The sequence below is a fragment of the Octodon degus genome, unplaced genomic scaffold (assembly GCF_000260255.1).
Source record: "Octodon degus isolate 3935 unplaced genomic scaffold, OctDeg1.0 scaffold00177, whole genome shotgun sequence".
NCBI lineage: Eukaryota > Metazoa > Chordata > Mammalia > Rodentia > Octodontidae > Octodon > Octodon degus.
In genome coordinates, this window is record NW_004524753.1 from 1,089,239 (window position 1) to 1,107,808 (window position 18,570).

Consider the following 18,570-nt stretch of genomic DNA (forward strand, 5'->3'; position numbering starts at 1 on the left):
TATCCATGCAAAGTCATACAAGTTTCTAAATTATAGAATTATTAAAAGGAAGAAAATGGATTTATGAAAACCTTTCCAAACCATTAATTGAAAAAACTAAGCTAAAAATAAATAAAATAAAAAACTAAGCTAGTAAGTACAGTGAGTACAATATTTGTCTGCATATGTAAATAACAAAAAGCACACATTCTCCCACACCTTCCAAAATAAAAATAGCAATGTTTTCTAGAAAAAAATTTTGAAAAACGAAAGAGTTCTTCCTTTCAGCAAGAAGACTTGGGGGAAATGGAAATTATGACATCTACACTTCGTACTACTTTTCTTCAGCGTCCTCCGGGTCATCACTCCAGTGATACCATACGATGATCATTTTCGGTTTTTGTACTTCCCTGTATTAAAATGAAACAAACCTATTAAATCCTACTGAGTGTATTTTAGACAAAATATTGAAACCCCAGCTGTTACCTTGTTCAATGCGGGTCGCCAGGTAGAGCATCTCTCCCTGGGCTGCCAACTGGTGGATAGACAGAGCTGAAACAACACCAGAAAACGCTGCTCGCGCGTCTGCCCACAGCTCATGTTCGGGGGCAAATTTCTTTCCCAAAATAAGAACTCTATTTCTCATTGAAAAATGACAGTATATCCTGACATCACAGGTACCTGTTTGTACCTGAGAACAACTCTTGGGTGTTCACTGAAGGTACTGCTGTTTGACATCTGCAAATTTTTCTTTTATTTTTTAAAATTTTCATTCATGTATTTGGTACAGGGTCTCAATACACAGCTCAGATTCATGCTGATCCTCCTGGTTTCAACCTCCCTAGTACACGCCGGGTCACCATGGCTGGCTCAGTGCGCCCTGGGGCAGGGCCGGCGCGGTATGCGGGACAGGGATCAAACCCTGGTCTTTGTGCTTGCCAAAGCAGACACTTTAGTCCGCTGAGCTATCCCACCAGCCCTCAAATTGTTATTTTCAACAAAATTATTTTATTCCAAAGAAATGGCTTACGTACTTAATTTTGAAAACGTTCTCTTTGTACCCACACTTATGAAGAAGACAGGTCCGAAAGACACAAAGACATCTTTTTGTCTTATGGATTGAATCCATGGAAGTGGTTTTTGTTTTGTTTTTCTGAGACAGCAGTCACCTTGTTGGCCAGGATGGTCTCCAACTCTGAGCACGCAGCCTTTTCCCTCAGCCTCCCAGGCAGCTGTTTCTAGCTCTTTAGAAATCCTAAATATTTTCATTTCAAGAGTCCATGGATATTTCAAAAAGTGAGGTCATAAATGGAAAATTGGCCTTGAGAGTAAATTCCTTTCTTTTTTTTTTTAATGTATTCGGTACAGTCCTACTACACAGCTTAGACTCATTGCGATCCTCCTGTTTTCAGCCTCCCCAGTGCTGGAATTACAGGCCTGCGCCACCACTCCCGGTCTTGGTGGCCTGCTCAGCGTGCCCGGGGCAGAGCTGGTGCAGCACGTGGTGTCAGGATCAAACCCCGGTCCCTGCACTAGCCTAAGCAGGCACTGAGTCTGCTGAGAGAGAAAGAATAAATTCTGAAGAATAGGCTTAATAGTGGCCAACAGGCTTAATTGTGACCAATCCAGCCAAGTGATCTTGGATGACCGATGATTTGTTTGTAATATGAAGAGTGTGAACCAGAGATCTGTAGCTACTTACTGATTTTCAGCTGAGAAGTTCTATGACTGGAATATAGTAAGATGAATCTCTTTTATTTTAGGGAAACGCCACAATGGCACTGTTCTTAAGGGCTCTTATTAAAACCTTTAATAGTGCTTGTCACCGACTTCAGTGCTATGATGCTATAGAGTAATACACAAAGGAAAGCAGCCAGGAGGATTTACGCAAGCCAGGACAGGCCAGCATGGGGACAAGGGTTCTCGAGGGAGACTCTTGTCTCAGCTGCTGCAGCATGGGATTCAGAAATCAGGAAGGGTTCAATATGTCTAATGTAAAAGTAAAGATTCTACAGGGCTTTGGAATGTAGGTATACTTACATTATATTTTCATACAGTAACTATCATCTATTGTTGTTTATCTTTCATTTATATACCTATTCTACACAGAGTATTTTTAATTTAAATAGAAAAACTTTATTTCCTCTACAATGATCATACATGTTTACAAATTACAGATTCAACATTTTAAGAGGTCCTTTATATTTAAACTATTATATTCAAATACAATATTATAACAGAAATTACTCAGCTTTTCCTGGAAAATCATTTGTTGATTAGTGATCTTGTTTATAAGTAGAACACAAAACATTTCACTAAGAAACAATACAATAACATCTTGCAAAAAGTTCACAGTTATTGTTTTTATTTTTTATTTAATTTTTTTGAGACAGGGTCTCACTCTGTAGTTCAGGCTGGCTTTGAAATCATTACGTAGCCCAAGCTGGCCTCGAACTTGTGATCCTCTTGCCTCAGCCTCCTGAGTGCTAGATTACAGGCATGTGCCAGTATGCCCAGCAACAGAGAAAGACAAACTGAGCTCTTTAAACATATAATGATACCTAAAAGTTTTACATTACTAAAAATACGAGGAAATCATTTTTCAAAAGGAGAATACGCACTTCATGAAAATAGTATTTCCAAGCCAAACCCCTGGAACTACTCTACTAGTAACAACATTTTAATACGTTAGGAGTATATACTTACAATGTGCTAACAGAGGTGTGGTGGAGACCTCATTTCCTCTGTGTTTGTTGGTTAAAGTAGTTGACTGTTTTATGGGGGAGAAATGCTTCGTGGTAGAGGGTGTGTAGACGTGTCTTACTTGAATTCCAGGAGAAGGAGATGTATGGATATTGCATTCAGCTAAGCAAAATAAATTTAAGTACATTATAACAGTATTTTAATGACAAAGAATTTCAATAAAAGCTATGTCAATTTCAACATTAAAAAAGAAATGTCTGTGGTATAATAGCTTTAATGCACAATTGTTTATAAAGTGATACTAAGTTTTTTGGTCTATACTACCCAGTGAAAGTTTCATAATAAGAGATTAATTTGATTATTCAATAGCTCATTATAAAAGGAAATCTAAAGTAGGTTGATAGACTACTAAATTAAAGCATTTGAAACACGAATGAAATGTTCATGAATAGGGAATATCAAGCTAATTTATTTCAGACAAAAAAAGCTAATTCATTTCAAGAAGGAAGAAGGATTTTTTTTTCCTCCTATGATTTTAAATGATACAATAAAAACTTCACTAGAAAATCTGTAGATAGGTAAGAAATGTTTTAAAAATCATGTATTTCCTTTAAAATAGACATTATATAATATGAAACTACTTTTTTCTTTTTTTTTGCAGTACTGGGGGTTGAACTCAGGACCCTGCACTTGCCAGGCAAGTGCTTATTCTAATGAGCTATCTCCCTGGGCTCAATATGAAACTACTTAATTCTGGTTTCTGAACTCCAAATCTCATGATGGGGGGGGGGCGAGAATAGAAACAAAACCAAACCCAAAAGTGGACCAAAGCAACAATGAAAGAACCCCACTCAGGCAAACGAAAGCAAAGACAGGTATTTATACCATAACTTTCAACCTTTAAATAGGACAGATGCCACCTCCAGGTCAGAATTAACTTGATCTTGAATATTTTTGCTATCTTCTTCATTTAAGGATTTCACAAATCGTGAGCACACATTCATATCAAAGCGGTTGGGCAGTATAAATTTCATTCCCATGGCAATGCCCTGTGCCGATCCCTCCTCTGCATTTGGGTCCAGTGGATGCTCTATTTTAATGTCTGGCATGCCAGAGAGACCATAACTGCTCGGGCATTCTTCCACTATCAGCTGGGCTGTATCCAGGTTCGATGATGTAGCCATGATTTCAACTCTAGCTTTTAATAATTAAAACTTTTTCTCATGATTCTTCTTGAAGGTATAAGAGCAATATCCAGTGTATTCTTAGAATTTGGATATTTAAAAATCTGAAAAGAAAATATTAGATAAGTAAAAGTATACCACTTAGGTAAAAGTTTAAAAAAAATTATTTTCAATTAAGTATCCAAACAATGCTCTTAAATAACCTACACATAATAGCATACAATGTCCAGAGGTAAAGAAACCTGCATACGAATACAGGCTTCATCATCTATTAGCTGTGTGACTTGCACAAATTACTGAACTTCTCTGGGCTTCCATCTTATTTGTAAAATAGGGTTACCAGAGGGCTGGTGAGATGGCTCAGTGGTCTAAAGCACCTACTTACAACAAGCTTAGCAAAGCACAGGGACCACGGTTCAATCCTTCAGCACCACATGCCAGCCAGCCCCGCCCCCTGGTGGGCTGAGCTGGCCCCACACACACACACACACACACACACAATAAATAAATAAATTAAATTAAATTAAATTAAATTAAAAGTTTAAAAAAAAATAGGGTTACCAGAATAAAATTTACAGGATCCTGGCGAAGAATAAGTGCAATATAGAAACATTATCTCCAGCAGAAAAGTATAAAAACGAGGTATATAAAGGAAAGCCATATTAATATGATGAGCTGTAGAAGGCTCAAGTCAATAACTTCTGAGGATAACCCACTAATATTATAGACTGCTAGACAGTGTTAGATTGTTTAGTTGAATTCAAACACTTATAGTATTTAGATGCCAATAGAATATTCACCTCTGACAGGACAAAAAAAAATAGAAAGGACAGATCATTTTGTATTTATATATACAAAATAGTTAGGATAAATTTACAGCTACTTTCGCTTAATTCAATGAGAAGAAAGAGGTGTACTAACAGTGTTTGGACAGAATATCCTGTCTGCTTCTTGTACTATGGATAACCACTAAGAAGATAACAATGTACAGTGTATTGATTATCAAAACTGTCCTATTAATCAGCTGTGAAACTGTCTCATTCATATTTATTTCTCAATAAAAAAAGAAAAAAGAAAAAGAAATAAATTAGGACCTAAAAGAAAAATAGAAACATTATCACTTCCATTACTACATTGTAATGAATTTTGGTCACCACTGCTAAAAGATTCGGCTACCAGTGAAAATAAATTTTCATGTCAAAACTTTAACCTCCTACATGCAGTTCATTTTTTAAAACATGCTACATTTATTTAAGTGGTGCTTGGTTTGAATTTTTATAACTTGTGTCACAGCTAGGTTGTCTAGCACTGTTACTTGTAACGCTTGTGAGTCCTAGCTAGGGAAGCTTTACAAAGCTTCAGTTTTGATTAACAGATGGCATATTTATCAGTTTTTGTTCAGATTAAGCATTAGCAACTTAATAAAGCTTAAGCTATAATAAATTATAGCTTGGCTTCCCAAGATAGCTAACTGTCCCAGACAGATAATCCTTTGAGACAGGGAGAAAATGAACATCCAATTCATTTTCCACTTTGGAGTTTACTGCCTCTTAGAAACTTTGAGTATTAAAATTAGAACTAAAAGAGGCAAATGGAGTAGATTCACCGTGGAACAGTGGTTAGCAAACTATACATGTACAGATAACCCCTGTTCACAGTTTTAAGATCATATCCAAAGACTGAGCTGTATAGCAATCCTCTAGGAAGGCAAAGCTGGTAATCTTGCGCACCTAGCAGAGGAGGAAAAGGAAGCTCATAGATGACGAGGAATTTATCCACTCTATTGACTCCATCACTGACCATTAAAGTAACAAGTAGCACTCAACCGATGCAAAACTTGCGAAGAGAAAGAACTAAAGAAGTAACAGAAAAGTAGCAAGGAACAAAGGTAATACATTTTAGCAAAAGAAAAGGAAACCAGTACAGAAAATTAGTGAATTAAATGGAGATAGAAGGGTAATGCAAAAGATGCAATGGGCTTTTTGGAGAATGTCCTACGTGAAAGGGGTTTGAGAGAGAAGAGTCATTTTCTCCATTCAGCTACCCACAGGTTCGCCAAGTGCCACGGCCCTCAGCTCTCTCAGCAGCCTCCATCGGGCTCTATTTTAACATTTTGCACCCTCTGAACAACTCAAATGCTAAATCCCAGACCCTAGAATGCACCCTTGTTACTGATAATTGCACAGAAAACTGCTCTTAGTCCTACCAGGTGCTCTCTAGGGCTGTGACATTTTCATACATTCCTTTCTGTCTCACCTTTGCTGATTCGATCTAGCGTTCCACTTCCAATAACTACTAATGAGCCTTGTACCCTGGACACACAAATGTGTTTTACTAATTTCAATTACCAAATGAAGGCGCTGAAGCAGGCAGCAGTAAAACTCTGAACAGCTATGTTATAAATGGGGTTCCTAGATTAAAAACCCACCAGTCCTTGAGACGACAGCAGCGCAGGTGCTGGGGGAGGAAGGTGTATCTCCGCAGCGCCCCAGGCAGGAGCAGCAGCGCAGCCGACTCGGAAGCCACCTTCTTGGAGGTGGCGGGGAACAGGGGTGACTCAGAAGAGGCGGCGGCGAGCAGCGCGGGCAAGGCCGGAGCAGCGAGGCTCACCTCGATCTGTCGCACGGAGAGCATCCGGGCGAGGCGCCGGTGGAAGCCCCCGGTTCTTCGAGCCCTGAGCTCGTCCCACAGCGAGAGGAAGGTGCTGCGGAAGCGAGTGAGGCCCCACAGCGACAGGTGTCCCGGCGTCGCCGCGCGAGCCGGGCGGACCCAGGCCCGCGGGGGAGGCGCCGCGCCGCAGCCTTCAGCCCCAGGGAGCGGCCGGCTCTCCCCGGGCGGCTGAGGGCCCGAGATTCGGTGCAGACCTCACGCCCAGGCTTGTTTTGGTTGCAACGTCACTTCCGATTTCTCCTTTCTCCTTCTGGCAAAAAAAGGTTCCACATCGAAGCAGCCAAGAGGATTTCCAGCATTTGGTTTTTGTTTTGTTTTTTAGCTGCCTTTACGCTCCGCGGTCCACGTGACAGAGCGCCACGGAGATGGGGTCATCTTAGGTGACAGCTCTGGGTCAGTAGAGCAACGCCCCAGCCTTTTCCGGGTGACTCCTCCTCCCCCGTGGCCCCGCCCACTCGCCCCGCCCCTGAGCCTTCCGGGTCGCGCGTAACGCAATCGAGTCGGCCTGTGCGGATACGTCATCTCCGCGCGCCGTTCTCTCGGCCGTGTGGTCGCGGCTCCGGCACGTTCCGCGTGATTTTGCTAGGTGATTTGCAACGGCATGGTGTAGGTGCGTGCCAAAGTGCAAGAAGTTGTCCTTGGAAGCAGACAGACCCAGGCAGACCGAGGGCCACCGCCGAGGTATGTGAGGCGGCTACCAGGGGAGGTAATCCGACTTCTTCAGGCTTCGCGGTGGTTGGTGGCACGCTCCGGCTCTGGTGAGGACGCCTGCTCTTGCCGGGTGACCCGATGCTCGGGGTCCTTGCAGTTTATTTTTGATCCTAGTTTCGCTCTGCAGTGACCCGCTCTCTTGTCCACCGTCATCAGCGCCCGAAGTAGTCCGCAGAGTTCCATCAGTGCCTTAGCTTCTGAGCCTCACAGTTTCTTTTTTTCTTTTTTTCCCAAGCCCTTCCTCTTGCCAGGGAAAAGCTTATTCTACTGAGCCATCTCCCCGGCCCTACCTCGCAGTTTCGACGGTCCTATATTTTCTTCTTTCCCCGCCCTCACCTTGGAGCTCCTCACTGACGGGGAAGCTGGTGTAATGTGCAACTCCAGGGCTCAGAAATGGCACGATCTTCAGGCAGAATTAAAAAGCCTCCTTTTTCTCGGCTCTTAGCATTCTGTCCAGTACTCGTGGCATTTAGATAGCTGTAGTACCTGTTAAGTCACTTAAAACCTGTTTTCTGCACGCTGGCCACAGCCAGACCATTTCCCTCCTTTTTATTTTTAACTTCATTTCTTGCCCGCTGCTTTTAGTGCCGTGTCGCGTCTTCTTCTTCCACAAGGATGCATTTGATGTGAGCACTTTGTAGAAGTTTTTCCAGCTGCGAATCGATCAGTTTAAAAGGCAAAAGAAATAATCGCAGTGCAGTGTGATTAGGTGCGTTGAGAGAAATGCCCAGAGTAAACAGGGTCGTACAAGACAGATCGAGCCTCCGAGGGCAGCGGTTTCTTGTAAGACAGTTTGATTCCTGAATCGAGCCCTTAAGTATTAGCAGAAAGCAGAGAGAAGGCAGCCCTGGCACCGAACTCAGCAGACAGGCGCTGAGGCAGGAATGAGAGGGAATGCTGTGTGGACGGTAAACTTGGTAATAACTAGATAGAGGTGGAGACCGGACGAGGTGGTTTAATGGCATATAAAAGTCAAATGACTTATTTTGTTTTGGTGGTTTTATTTTTATTCCATTCTGTCACTTTATTTATGGGGGGGTATTTTAGGGAAGGGTCTGCAGGGTGTTTAGGGTCTCACTACTAGATCCAACTGGACTCGCAGTGATCCGCCTGTTTAGAGCCTCCCAAGAGCTGGGATTTACAGATGCGCGCCACCATGCCCCGTCGCAGTTGCCCTCGGAGATCAGCCCCAACCCCCCCACCCCCGTGCCTGTTTGCACCCTGCGCCTATTTGCAGGCGCTTTAATCCACTGAGCTATTTGGCTGGCCCTTTCTGTCACTTTAATTTAGAATTGCATTATTCTGATTTTCTTGCTGCTGTTTAAACCTTTCAAAATTAAGCTTCTGTGTCAGAACATTACTTTCCAATTTCCCTTTAAGCTTTTCAATTTTAAGCTGTATGGTAGAATTACTTTTTCTTCTTGGCATTTTTAGGAAGTCGAGTGTGTTTGTTAATTTGTTTGTGATTTTTTTTTTTTAAATGTATTTAGTACAGGCTTTACAAAGTCTCACTACCCAGATCAGACTTGTAGTGATCCTGCTGTTTTCAGCCTCCCAAGTGCTGGGATTACAGGCACGAGCCTCCAGGCCCAGTCTCAGCTGTCACTTTGCGCCCCAGGGGAGGGGCCAGCACAGCATGCAGGGGTGGGGTGGGGTGGGGTAGGGGGATGATTGTTTTTGAGACAGGGTCTCACTATGTAGTCCAAACACGTGTTGAATTCACAGTGTTCCTTCTCTCAGCCTCCCAAGTGCTGGGATTACAGGCAAATATCTGGTGTGATTGTACTTTTATCTTAATATTTCCTGTTGTCGAAAAATGAGCACTATCAGCCAGTCTTTTTCTCGGGTTTGTCTCCTGGAAGTGTGAGCCAGAGTTATCCCCACGTGTCCAACCTAGCCAGGCTGTACACATCATGATAGCCCTTCCTGTTTTGTTTAAATGGTCTCTTTAAAAGAGTTATTTGTCACTAGTCTAGCAGTTTCCGCACAGTCTTCAAAAAGAAAGAGTAAAAATAATAACAGATATGTGTACAAGTTTATAAATGATACATTTCTTAAAATAGTTTCTTTTTCAGATTTATTTTTAATATCAAATTATTGACTCTTGGGCGACAGTGCAACTATATGAAATCATGGCTGGCTATAAGCCTGCAGCTATTCAGATATACCCTGTACTTGGTGAAAAAATCACCCAAGATACTCTGTACTGGAACAACTATAAGGTAAGTATGGGAGACAAGGATGAGAGAAGGGGTATGTGTGTTTATTTATTTATGCTAGTTCCTCAAGCATTTGTTATACTTTGGAGATGTGTAACAAATATTAACTAAACTAAGGATTGCCATCAGCGTGAGCTGCATCGTGAGTCCCTGTCTTAAAAAAAAACCAACCAACTGAATAAATATTAACTAAAGATTGAGCACCTTATGGCTTAAACAGATAGCTTTTTTTTCTTGGAATTTTAGTGTTTTGCTTTTTGTGCTTTTTGTGCTTTGCTTTTTTTTTTTTTTTTTTTTTTTTGAGACAAGGTCTCACCATGTAGCCCAGGCTGGCCTCAAACTCATGGCAGTCCTCCTGCCTCAGCCTTCTGAGTGCTTGAAATTACAGCTATGTGCCACCATCCCTAACTTTCTTGGAATTTTATGTAAAAGGCTATGCTGCTTCATCATTTTAGCCATGTAAGTACAAAACACAGAACTGATCAGTGCCAAATGATTTGAATTTTAAAATTTTAATCTCATATTCAAGAAGATATCCTCTATTTTTCTTAAGGAAAAAGTGCTATGGAGTTAGTTTGGTTTGTACATACTCATTATAGTAAGGCTTGCATGGGACTTTTTTAAAAACTAAAAAACTAAGCCAGAGCACCTGTGATTGCAACACACTGAGAAGCTGAGGTGAGAGGATTACAAATTCAAGCTCAGCTTGGGCAACTTAGTGACAAGTTCAAGCTCAGCTTGGGCAACTTAGTGACTTAGCAAAACCCTGTCTCAAAAAAGTTGTATAAAGGACTAGGGATGTCATTCCTGAGGTCGGAACTCCCCAAGTGCAATCTCCAATACCACAAAAACACAGATAAACAGAAAGGCTAAGTGGAAAAGTGCAAAAAGCCTGAGGTTGGTAGGCATGTGGAAAAAGCAATATAAATGTACAAGAAATGTATCAGGACAGCTCACTTTCACTCAAGTGAAAATGCAAGTTAAGACAAGTCGGTTACTGTTTTCATCCACTGGCACAAATGTAAGGTTTTGGTTGTCATTGCCATTTAGGGGAGAGAGATTGGTGCATGTATTTTGGAAGGTGCTTTGACAGCTATAATTTTAAAAATGCTTTTTGGCTTTGTAATCAACAGCTTGAAACATATTCAATTATTATATTCCCAGAAGTTTGCTAAAATATTGTGTAGAGATTTTATTGAAGTATCGTAAGCAATACTAGAAGTCTCAGAAAACTTGTGTCCATTTATTACTAGTGGTTAGTCTACTAAATAATGTCTTTCTCAGGGGTGTTAATCTGTTGCTCATATGCAGAATCAACTAAGTTGGGTTATTTAGTGAAAATAATGAAGGGTAGAACTGCCCACATGGTCTGGTCATGGTCATGTTCGTTTTAAGACATAGTTAAGTGGGCCGTTGTGTAGTGTAACTGGTGGGGGTGCTGCAGTAAACCCCAGCTGAGAGGGCACGCGGTAGTGGTTTTTCTGGCCATGTGGTTATTAACTTTAATGGCAACAGGAGCAGTGTGGGTGATAGGACAGGGACTTTTTTTTTTTTTTTTTTGCTTTTGTATGTCTGGAATATAAACTAGTAAATGTTACCACAAACAAAGAGAAATGAGCTGTAAGAAATTGTATGCCTAGGGGCCAGGGAGATGGCTCAGTGGAATAAGTGCTTCCCTGGCAAGCGCAGAGGCCTGAGTTCAATCCCTGGTTCCGCAAAAAAAAAAAAACAACAGTTCAAAAAAAATGGGCTGGTGAGATTGCTCAGTGGTCTAAAGCACCTACTTAGAACAAGCTTAGCAAAGCACTGGGACCGCAATCCCCCAGCACCACAGGCCAGCCAGCCCCGCCCCCTGGTGGGCTGAGCTGGCCACCCCCCCACACACACATAAAATTTTTTTTAAAAAAGAAATTGTATGCCTAAACGGGCTTCCCAGTTGGGACTCTGTTAATACTCTGTATTCTTTTTCCTTAAGACCCCTGTTCAGATTAAAGAATTTGGTGCAGTGTCAAAAGTAGACTTTTCCCCTCAGCCTCCGTATAACTATGCAGTCACAGCTTCTTCAAGAGTAAGTACAATGATTATTTTTTGAAATTTTAATGTATATAATTTACTACTGGTTTTGAGCAATTTGATGAAATACTGTTTCTGATCTTACAGATTCACATTTACGGCAGATACTCCCAAGAACCTATCAAAACCTTTTCCCGGTTTAAGGACACAGCATACTGCGCTACTTTCCGACAGGATGGTAGATTGCTTGTGGCCGGTAGTGAAGATGGTGTAGTTCAGCTCTTTGACATAAGTGGAAGGGCTCCTCTCAGGCAGTTTGAAGGTCACACAAAGTAAGAGACAGTTGCTTTTTTAACGTAGTTTTGTTTTGTTGAAAGTTCTGTGTCTCAGGCTGGGGAGATAGCTCAGTAGAATAAGTACCTGCCTGGCAAGCACAGGGTCCTGAGTTCAATCCCTGGTACTGCCAAAAAAAAAAAAAAAAGATGAAAGTTCTGTGTCTCATCTTTCAGTAAAATCATGGGAGCTCTGTGAAAATTACATACCAGTTTGTATTTTATTTCCTAATTGTTCTAAGAAGAGAGAATTTAACTTGGGTTTGATGGTCTGATTCCTGGAACTCATGAATTCTCCAGAATGTGTGTGGTAGTTTAGGAAATGTGTGCTTAGATGGGGCAGTGTTGCGCAGCCTTGGTGAACTTCCCGGGAGGTCTGTGGCCAGATGTGTCTGCCGGTCACTGGTGCTGCAGCGGCCTTCCAGCTGCTGGTGAGTGCGGTGGGCCAGGTCTGCCTGGAGGCTCTCCTGTTGAAGTTTTCTTCTTGGACTTGTGGTATTTTTGCTCCTTGATAAATTGAATGACTCTCATAATTTAATGATGTAACATTTGTTTCACGGTTACCAGTGTACTTACTGAGATCTATTGATTTAAAAATATCAGAAGTACATTTTTCACTCTATGCTATCAAAATGTTCTCAATCAGTGAAATACTTAAAATGTAATAAATATTTATCTAACACACTCTTAACTTTGTGACAAGTCTTTTTAGAATTTTTAAAAGATTTTTTAGAAATTAAAATGGCTTTGCTCCTACATTTAGAATATTCATTTTCAGTAATACCCTAAGAGTTATTAACAGTGGAAAATATGGTTTAAGGCTACACTTAGGTTTTTTTTTTTAATGTATTTAGTATAGGGTCTCACTACACAGATCAGACTCAGTGATTCTGCTGTTTTCAGCCTCCCAAGTGCTGGGATTATAGGTGTGCACCACCACACCCAGTCCCACTTGCAGTCTCAGGGCTCCCCAAGGGCAGGGCCAGCATGGCACACCAGGGATCGGACCCTGGTCGCTGTGTTCTGCCTAAGCAGGCGCTCTAGTCAGCGCCACTTAGTATTGGTACTAAATCATGTAGTGATGTTACATTTCTAAACTGATTTAAGAGTAACTACCTGCTTTAAAGGTTTTGTTTCATTCTGTAAATATTCTCTAAAACTGAGCAATTTTTAAAATCTGGGCAAAAAGTGAGAGATATGTTTTTTTCTTGCTTTTTAATACAATGCCACTTGATTTTTCAGAGCAGTTCATACAGTAGATTTTACAGCTGATAAATACCATGTGATTTCTGGGGCTGATGACTATACCATTAAATTATGGGATATACCAAACTCCAAAGAAATTCTGACATTCAAAGAACATTCTGATTATGTGAGGTGTGGATGTGCCAGCAAACTGAACCCAGATCTCTTTGTAACAGGTTGGTGAATTTTTTCCACATAATTGCTGTAGGATTCTTTTGAGATCGACAGATTTGTTTGTTTATTTTTAATAGCACTAGGGTCATAGCTCAAATAAATACGAATAGATTTGTATTAGTGATGCCATTGTTTTTGTTTTTTGGGTTTTTTTTTTTCTGTTTGTTTGGTGGTTTTAACTGTCCTGCAAATGTGTTTGGAAGTAGCAGGCTGTCATGAAAACACAGCAGACTGTTAGAATGGTGGTGGGCTTATTAGTGCCCTGGTTTTGAGAAAGCCTCCAGCACCTTGGGCCCTGCACTGTCTGTAGGTTGTTCTGGACACCTGTGCAAAGGTGCGCACATGACCCTGTAGTGACTGCAGTTTCAGAGAGGAATAATTGAAGATCAAAATGGGTTAGATTCTGTATAGTATTATATAGTGCTTCTTCAAAAACTGTCAGTAGGGCTGAGGGTATAGCTTGGTGGCAGAACCCTTGCCTACTAGGCCCTGTATGATCCCTAGGATAGCAAAAACAAATAAAAATTTGTAGTATCAAAGAGTTGGGAAGCACTGGGTCTTCATGAATGTGTGTGCGTGTAGTCCATCTAAAATTTTTCTTTCATTAAAGTTCACATTTAAATATACACAACTTATGATTTTTATTGTTTTAAACAGCCAGACTCATATACTGTAACAAAAATTGACATTTCAGGGTCATATGATCACACTGTGAAGATGTTTGATGCACGGACAAGTAAGAGTGTTCTCTCTGTTGAGCATGGCCAGCCAGTGGAGAGTGTCCTGCTTTTCCCCTCTGGAGGTCTTCTGGTGTCTTCAGGTATTTCTTGGGAAAATAGCTTTTACCAGTATTGTTCGTCTTGAATCAGATATTTTGTTGTCACTATTTATTTATGTATTTTATATTTTTTAGAGAAGGGTGTACAGGGTGTTCAGGGTCTCACTGCTAGATTGGACTCATCGTGACCCGCCTGTTTACAGCCTCCCAAGAGCTGGGATTACAGGCGCGCACCACCACGCCCAGTCTACCTTGCCATCTCAGTGCGCTTTTTGGATGGGGCCAGCAGCGTGGCAGGCCTGGGAATCAAATCCCCAGCCCCTGTGTCTGCTTGCAGGTGCTTTAATCCACTGAGCTATTTGGTCGGCCCCTGTTGTCACTATTTATAATTCATCAGTATGCATTTGAATGACATACCTAAGTTGTGTAAACAGTTGATAGCAGGATAAGCAAATAGTTGTCGTATATTGAGTATATTGAGTACCTAATCTGAGCCAGGCACTTCCTTTTTTTTTTTTTAGACCCCTCTGTACTCTAGGCCAGCCTGTGACTTGCTGTGTAGCCCATGTTGACCTTGAGTTTGTGAGCTCCTTACCTCGACCTCCTGAGTGCTGGGGTTACAGGGCTGTATCATCATGCCCAATGCAGCACCATGCCATTGCATACATACTGTCTTTAATGTCCTAGACAGTTAATTTTCTCGTTTTACAATTAAGAAAATAAATGAACATTTCTACTTAGTTCAGAACAAATTGATAAGTGACAGGTCTGAAATAGCAGGACTTGAGATCTTACGTTATGTACTTCACCCTGTGCAAGCTTACCCCCATACTGTGTTCTCTTATTCCTAGACAGTGATGGCAAACCTTCGAACTTTCAGTGATACACACAGCCTGCCACTGCACATGTGCCATAGGTTCACCACCACTCTCCTAAGAAATCTCCAGCTGCCTTTGCAACAGGTTCTTTGAGGTCTAGAATCAGATTCACCTCTTTCTTTGTGACTTTTCAGTATATGTTCTTCTCCAGTAAATAGTTGATAATATTAGAGGAGGAGATAAGGGGAGTGTCCAAAAGGGATGATAAATTTTTCATCCAGTTGAAGCAAAGGTTTTTCAGTTAATTTTAGCATAGTACATTTTCATAATCATAAATAAACTAATAGATTTCTCACATTTGTCAATAAAGTAAAAATGTGTTGGCATTAGAAGTAACATGTAGGCACTCTGTAAGCTTGCTGACATATACTTGATAGTATGTGTAGTCTTTTTGGTTTGTCCTGTTTTATACTCTTTGCCCAACACCTGTTTAAATTGACTGTTTAAATCGACATCATTGCCAGATGTATCTGTTCTGCGTGCTGTTATTTTGAGAAATGGAAAGAAAGCCAAGTTGAACAAAGAGAACAGAAACTTGTATTTTAATCGCTGCTCTGCCACTAGTTAGTTGTGTGACCTTGGTCAGTGTTTCTCAGCCTTGAAAATGAGAGAGGTCAGAGCATATCTGTGATGTCACGCTACTCCCTGCTTCAGTTGCCACAGGGAGTGGGAAGGTGGCGGGCGGTCATGACTTGTTCCCTCTGAGTCTCCGTCAGGTACAGCACATTGGAGCCTCGTTTTCCCCACCCCACCCCTTTCTCCTTTTTTCTCTGCTGGACTTCTTGATATTTTGTTGAAAGAAGATACTGAATTTAAAAATTCTTTCTAAATCATTGGATTAAATTATTATTAAGGAAGGAGATTTTTAATTCTTAGAGTAAAACTATAGGAACTATAGGAAAGCTTACCAGTTTTGTTGGGTTTCACAAAATATTTAGGAAACAAAATCTACACTACTCATTTCTATGTTTATTCAGAATTTCTTGGGGCTGCGGAAATGACTCAGTGGAATAAGTGCTTTCCTGGCAAGTGCAAGGGCCTTTTTTTTTTTTCTCTTGTCTCTTGTTTTTTTTTATTAACTTTAAAAAAAAAATTGCTTTAAAGAACTATAAAGAATTATTTATTGCTAAATAATTGCTATGATTCTAGAAGCAGTATGCTTTTAGAAGACCAAAATGACAGGTATTTCAAGCATGGTTTTAGTGTTACACATTGCTATCCTCAGCATAGTTGCTTAGTTCACAGATATCAACATATAGAGTTAGTCAGGGTGAGAATTCTACCCACTAACTGCTATTTTCAAAAACCTGATGGAGAGTCTCAGGACCACTGCCTTAATCATCTTGTTTAATGATGACTAATCATATTTCCTACATTTTCTCCTTTCTCTTCATTGTTTAAACCTTAAGTTCTTGATTTCCATTTAACTGTGTTATACCTTTTAATTTTTATTTCTTTTGAGTTCTTACACTTGGGCAGATTAGGTTCTTTTAACCTTCCTCTTCCTTTCTGCTTAGAAAAATTGTAGACAAAGGTTCTGTAGCATTTAATCACTATTCTTGGGTGTTTATTTAGTCTCCTGTGAAAAGTACGGCTCTACCAGCTCACGCTTGGGGTGCCTCTTCTTCTACATTTACTTGGCTCCATCTTTATCTTCTGCATTTTTTCCTTTCTGTCCCCTCTCTCTTTTCTAGTTCTTTCCTTCTGGTAATAAACACAATGGCAAAGGAGTACATAAATTAGATTGCAGTGGGAGACATTCCTGTCTATTATGGCTAGCTTATGTCCTGGATTTTAGCTTTACACCAACATTTTTATTGTTATAAAACCAAAGCATTCCACAGTAGCTGCCAGTCACCCCAAATGAATCAAATTGGCAATAAAACCTAAATAATTTCTTTTCTTCTGATAAATGGAACTACTATTGAAATCTATTACTGCTAGGTCTAGGAGATCTGCATCGATTCTTCCGTCTTCTTATCAGGGTGCTCTTAAACTAACTTGCAATCTGAGAGTTTTGTTCACTCAACAGATTATCTGTGATATGTTGTCCAGAGATAGAAAGTTCTGGGGTTGGGGCTGGAGAGATGGCTCAGTGGTCTAAAGCACCTTCTTGGAACAAGGTTGGCAAAGCACAGAGACCGCGGTTCGATCCCCCAGCACCACATGCCAGCCAGCTGCGCCCCCTGGTGGGCTGAGCTGCCCCCCACACACAATAAATAAATGTTAAAAAAAAAATTTAAAAAAAAAAGAAAGTTCTGGGGTTGCTGGCCTGCATATTAAAATGAGCGATTTGAAAACCCCATAACCAAAAGCTGGAAAGCCAGAAGTCCCCTTGACTTAGCGAACTTATGATCATGTGGGATGTATGGCTTTGGCAAAAGAAGCTGTACAGACAATGCCTTGGGCTCTTCCTGCCCAGTGCTCCACTCTTTCTGAAGCCGGCCATCCTGTGTCTTCAGTGTAACACAACCACCAAAAAGAGAAATCTGCTGTTGGCAGGAACATGGTTCTCACATTAATAAACATGAACAGGTGGCTGAGCAGCAGGTTCTGGGCCCAGTTACTGGAGCTTTCAGTCCATACGCAGCTGGCTGCATGGCAGAGTGGCACGAGGCAGAGAGCATCAGTTCACGGGGGCAGCAAAGAGCAAGAAGAGCCAAGGGAGGAGTAATGGCAGCAATGGCAACCGAGGGCCTGAGTTCAATCCCCAGTTCAGCCAAAAAAAAAATTGGCACGATAGCTCCGCAGTCTAAAGTGCCCGCTTAGGCAAAACTAGGGTAGGCACAGGGGACCGCAGTTCAATCCCTGGCACCACATACCACGCCAGCACCACCACCCCCGGACGGGCTAAGCCAGCAAAAAAAAAAGAAGAATTTCTTTTAAGCAGTGATTTTATTAGAATTTTCTTAAAATGTTTTCCAGGTATACTTTTTATTTTTGCTAGGCAGTTATTTGCACTTAGAGTAAAATACTATTTAATCACCTGAGCAGTTCTGTGAAGTCAGCACTGTTACAGTACTGTCTGGGCTCAGTGGCAGGGCCAGGATTCAGACCAGTCAGTCCGGCTCTGGAGTCCCTCTCTGTGCCTTTGATCTGTGAATGTCAGTGAAGAATACTGCTTAGGTCTTTAAAATTTTGAATATCTGGGTGGAATATCAAACTACTGCTATTTCTTTTTATAGGAGGTCGTTATGTTAAAGTATGGGACATGTTGAAAGGAGGACAGTTGCTAGTGTCTTTGAAAAATCATCACAAAACTGTGACATGTTTATGTCTGAGCAGCTCTGGACAGAGGCTACTTTCTGGCTCGCTGGATAGGTAGGTGGGCATTTTAACTTTCTGTGTTCATCATCAGTGTTTAGTGTTGACTGCCTGAGAAAATAAGTTGTAACAGTGTTGGTGATTAAATATTCTGATGTTTTGAAAATTTTGAGGATACTCAAAAAAATCTATACTTATATATTCTAGGTTATATTCTCTAAAATTTAAAACTTTCATGTGATCATTTCCATACATTAGTAAGGTCCAGATGTTACTATTTTATTTATTTTTATTTTTATTTTTTTTTTAATTTTATTTATTTGTGTGTGTGTGTGTGTGTGTGTGTGTGGCCAGCTCAGCCCACCTGGGGGCTGGGCTGGCTGGCATGTGGTGCTGGGGGATTGAACCGCGGTCCCTGTG

The 18,570-nt window shown here is 41.0% G+C and overlaps 2 protein-coding genes across 6 annotated transcripts in view; one reads left to right on the plus strand and one right to left on the minus strand.

Annotated features, from left to right (window-relative positions):
- The window catches only part of Ankra2 (ankyrin repeat family A member 2), a 12,996-nt gene extending 6,037 nt beyond the window's left edge, over positions 1-6,959 (minus strand). For 3 of the 4 annotated variants that reach the window (XM_004643480.2, XM_023703645.1, XM_023703642.1), the window contains exons 1-4: positions 6,477-6,959; positions 3,581-3,970; positions 2,686-2,844; positions 466-531 (exon numbers count right to left, since the gene is read on the minus strand). In XM_004643480.2, the coding sequence (XP_004643537.1) occupies positions 466-531; positions 2,686-2,844; positions 3,581-3,866 (511 nt within the window). In that variant the 5' untranslated portion in view covers positions 3,867-3,970; positions 6,477-6,959. Of the gene's footprint in view, positions 1-465; positions 532-2,685; positions 2,845-3,567; positions 3,971-6,476 lie in introns of those variants that run through there. The other variant, XM_023703643.1, reaches the window with a different exon arrangement.
- A 105-nt stretch (positions 6,960-7,064) lies between these two features.
- Positions 7,065-18,570, plus strand: part of Utp15 (UTP15, small subunit processome component) — a 19,585-nt gene continuing 8,079 nt past the window's right edge. The window contains exons 1-7 of one of the 2 annotated variants that reach the window (XM_023703648.1): positions 7,065-7,217; positions 9,311-9,469; positions 11,442-11,534; positions 11,627-11,811; positions 13,054-13,232; positions 13,925-14,050; positions 18,072-18,207. In XM_023703648.1, the coding sequence (XP_023559416.1) occupies positions 9,380-9,469; positions 11,442-11,534; positions 11,627-11,811; positions 13,054-13,232; positions 13,925-14,050; positions 18,072-18,207 (809 nt within the window). In that variant the 5' untranslated portion in view covers positions 7,065-7,217; positions 9,311-9,379. The remainder of the gene's footprint in view (positions 7,218-9,310; positions 9,470-11,441; positions 11,535-11,626; positions 11,812-13,053; positions 13,233-13,924; positions 14,051-18,071; positions 18,208-18,570) is intronic. The other variant, XM_004643481.3, reaches the window with a different exon arrangement.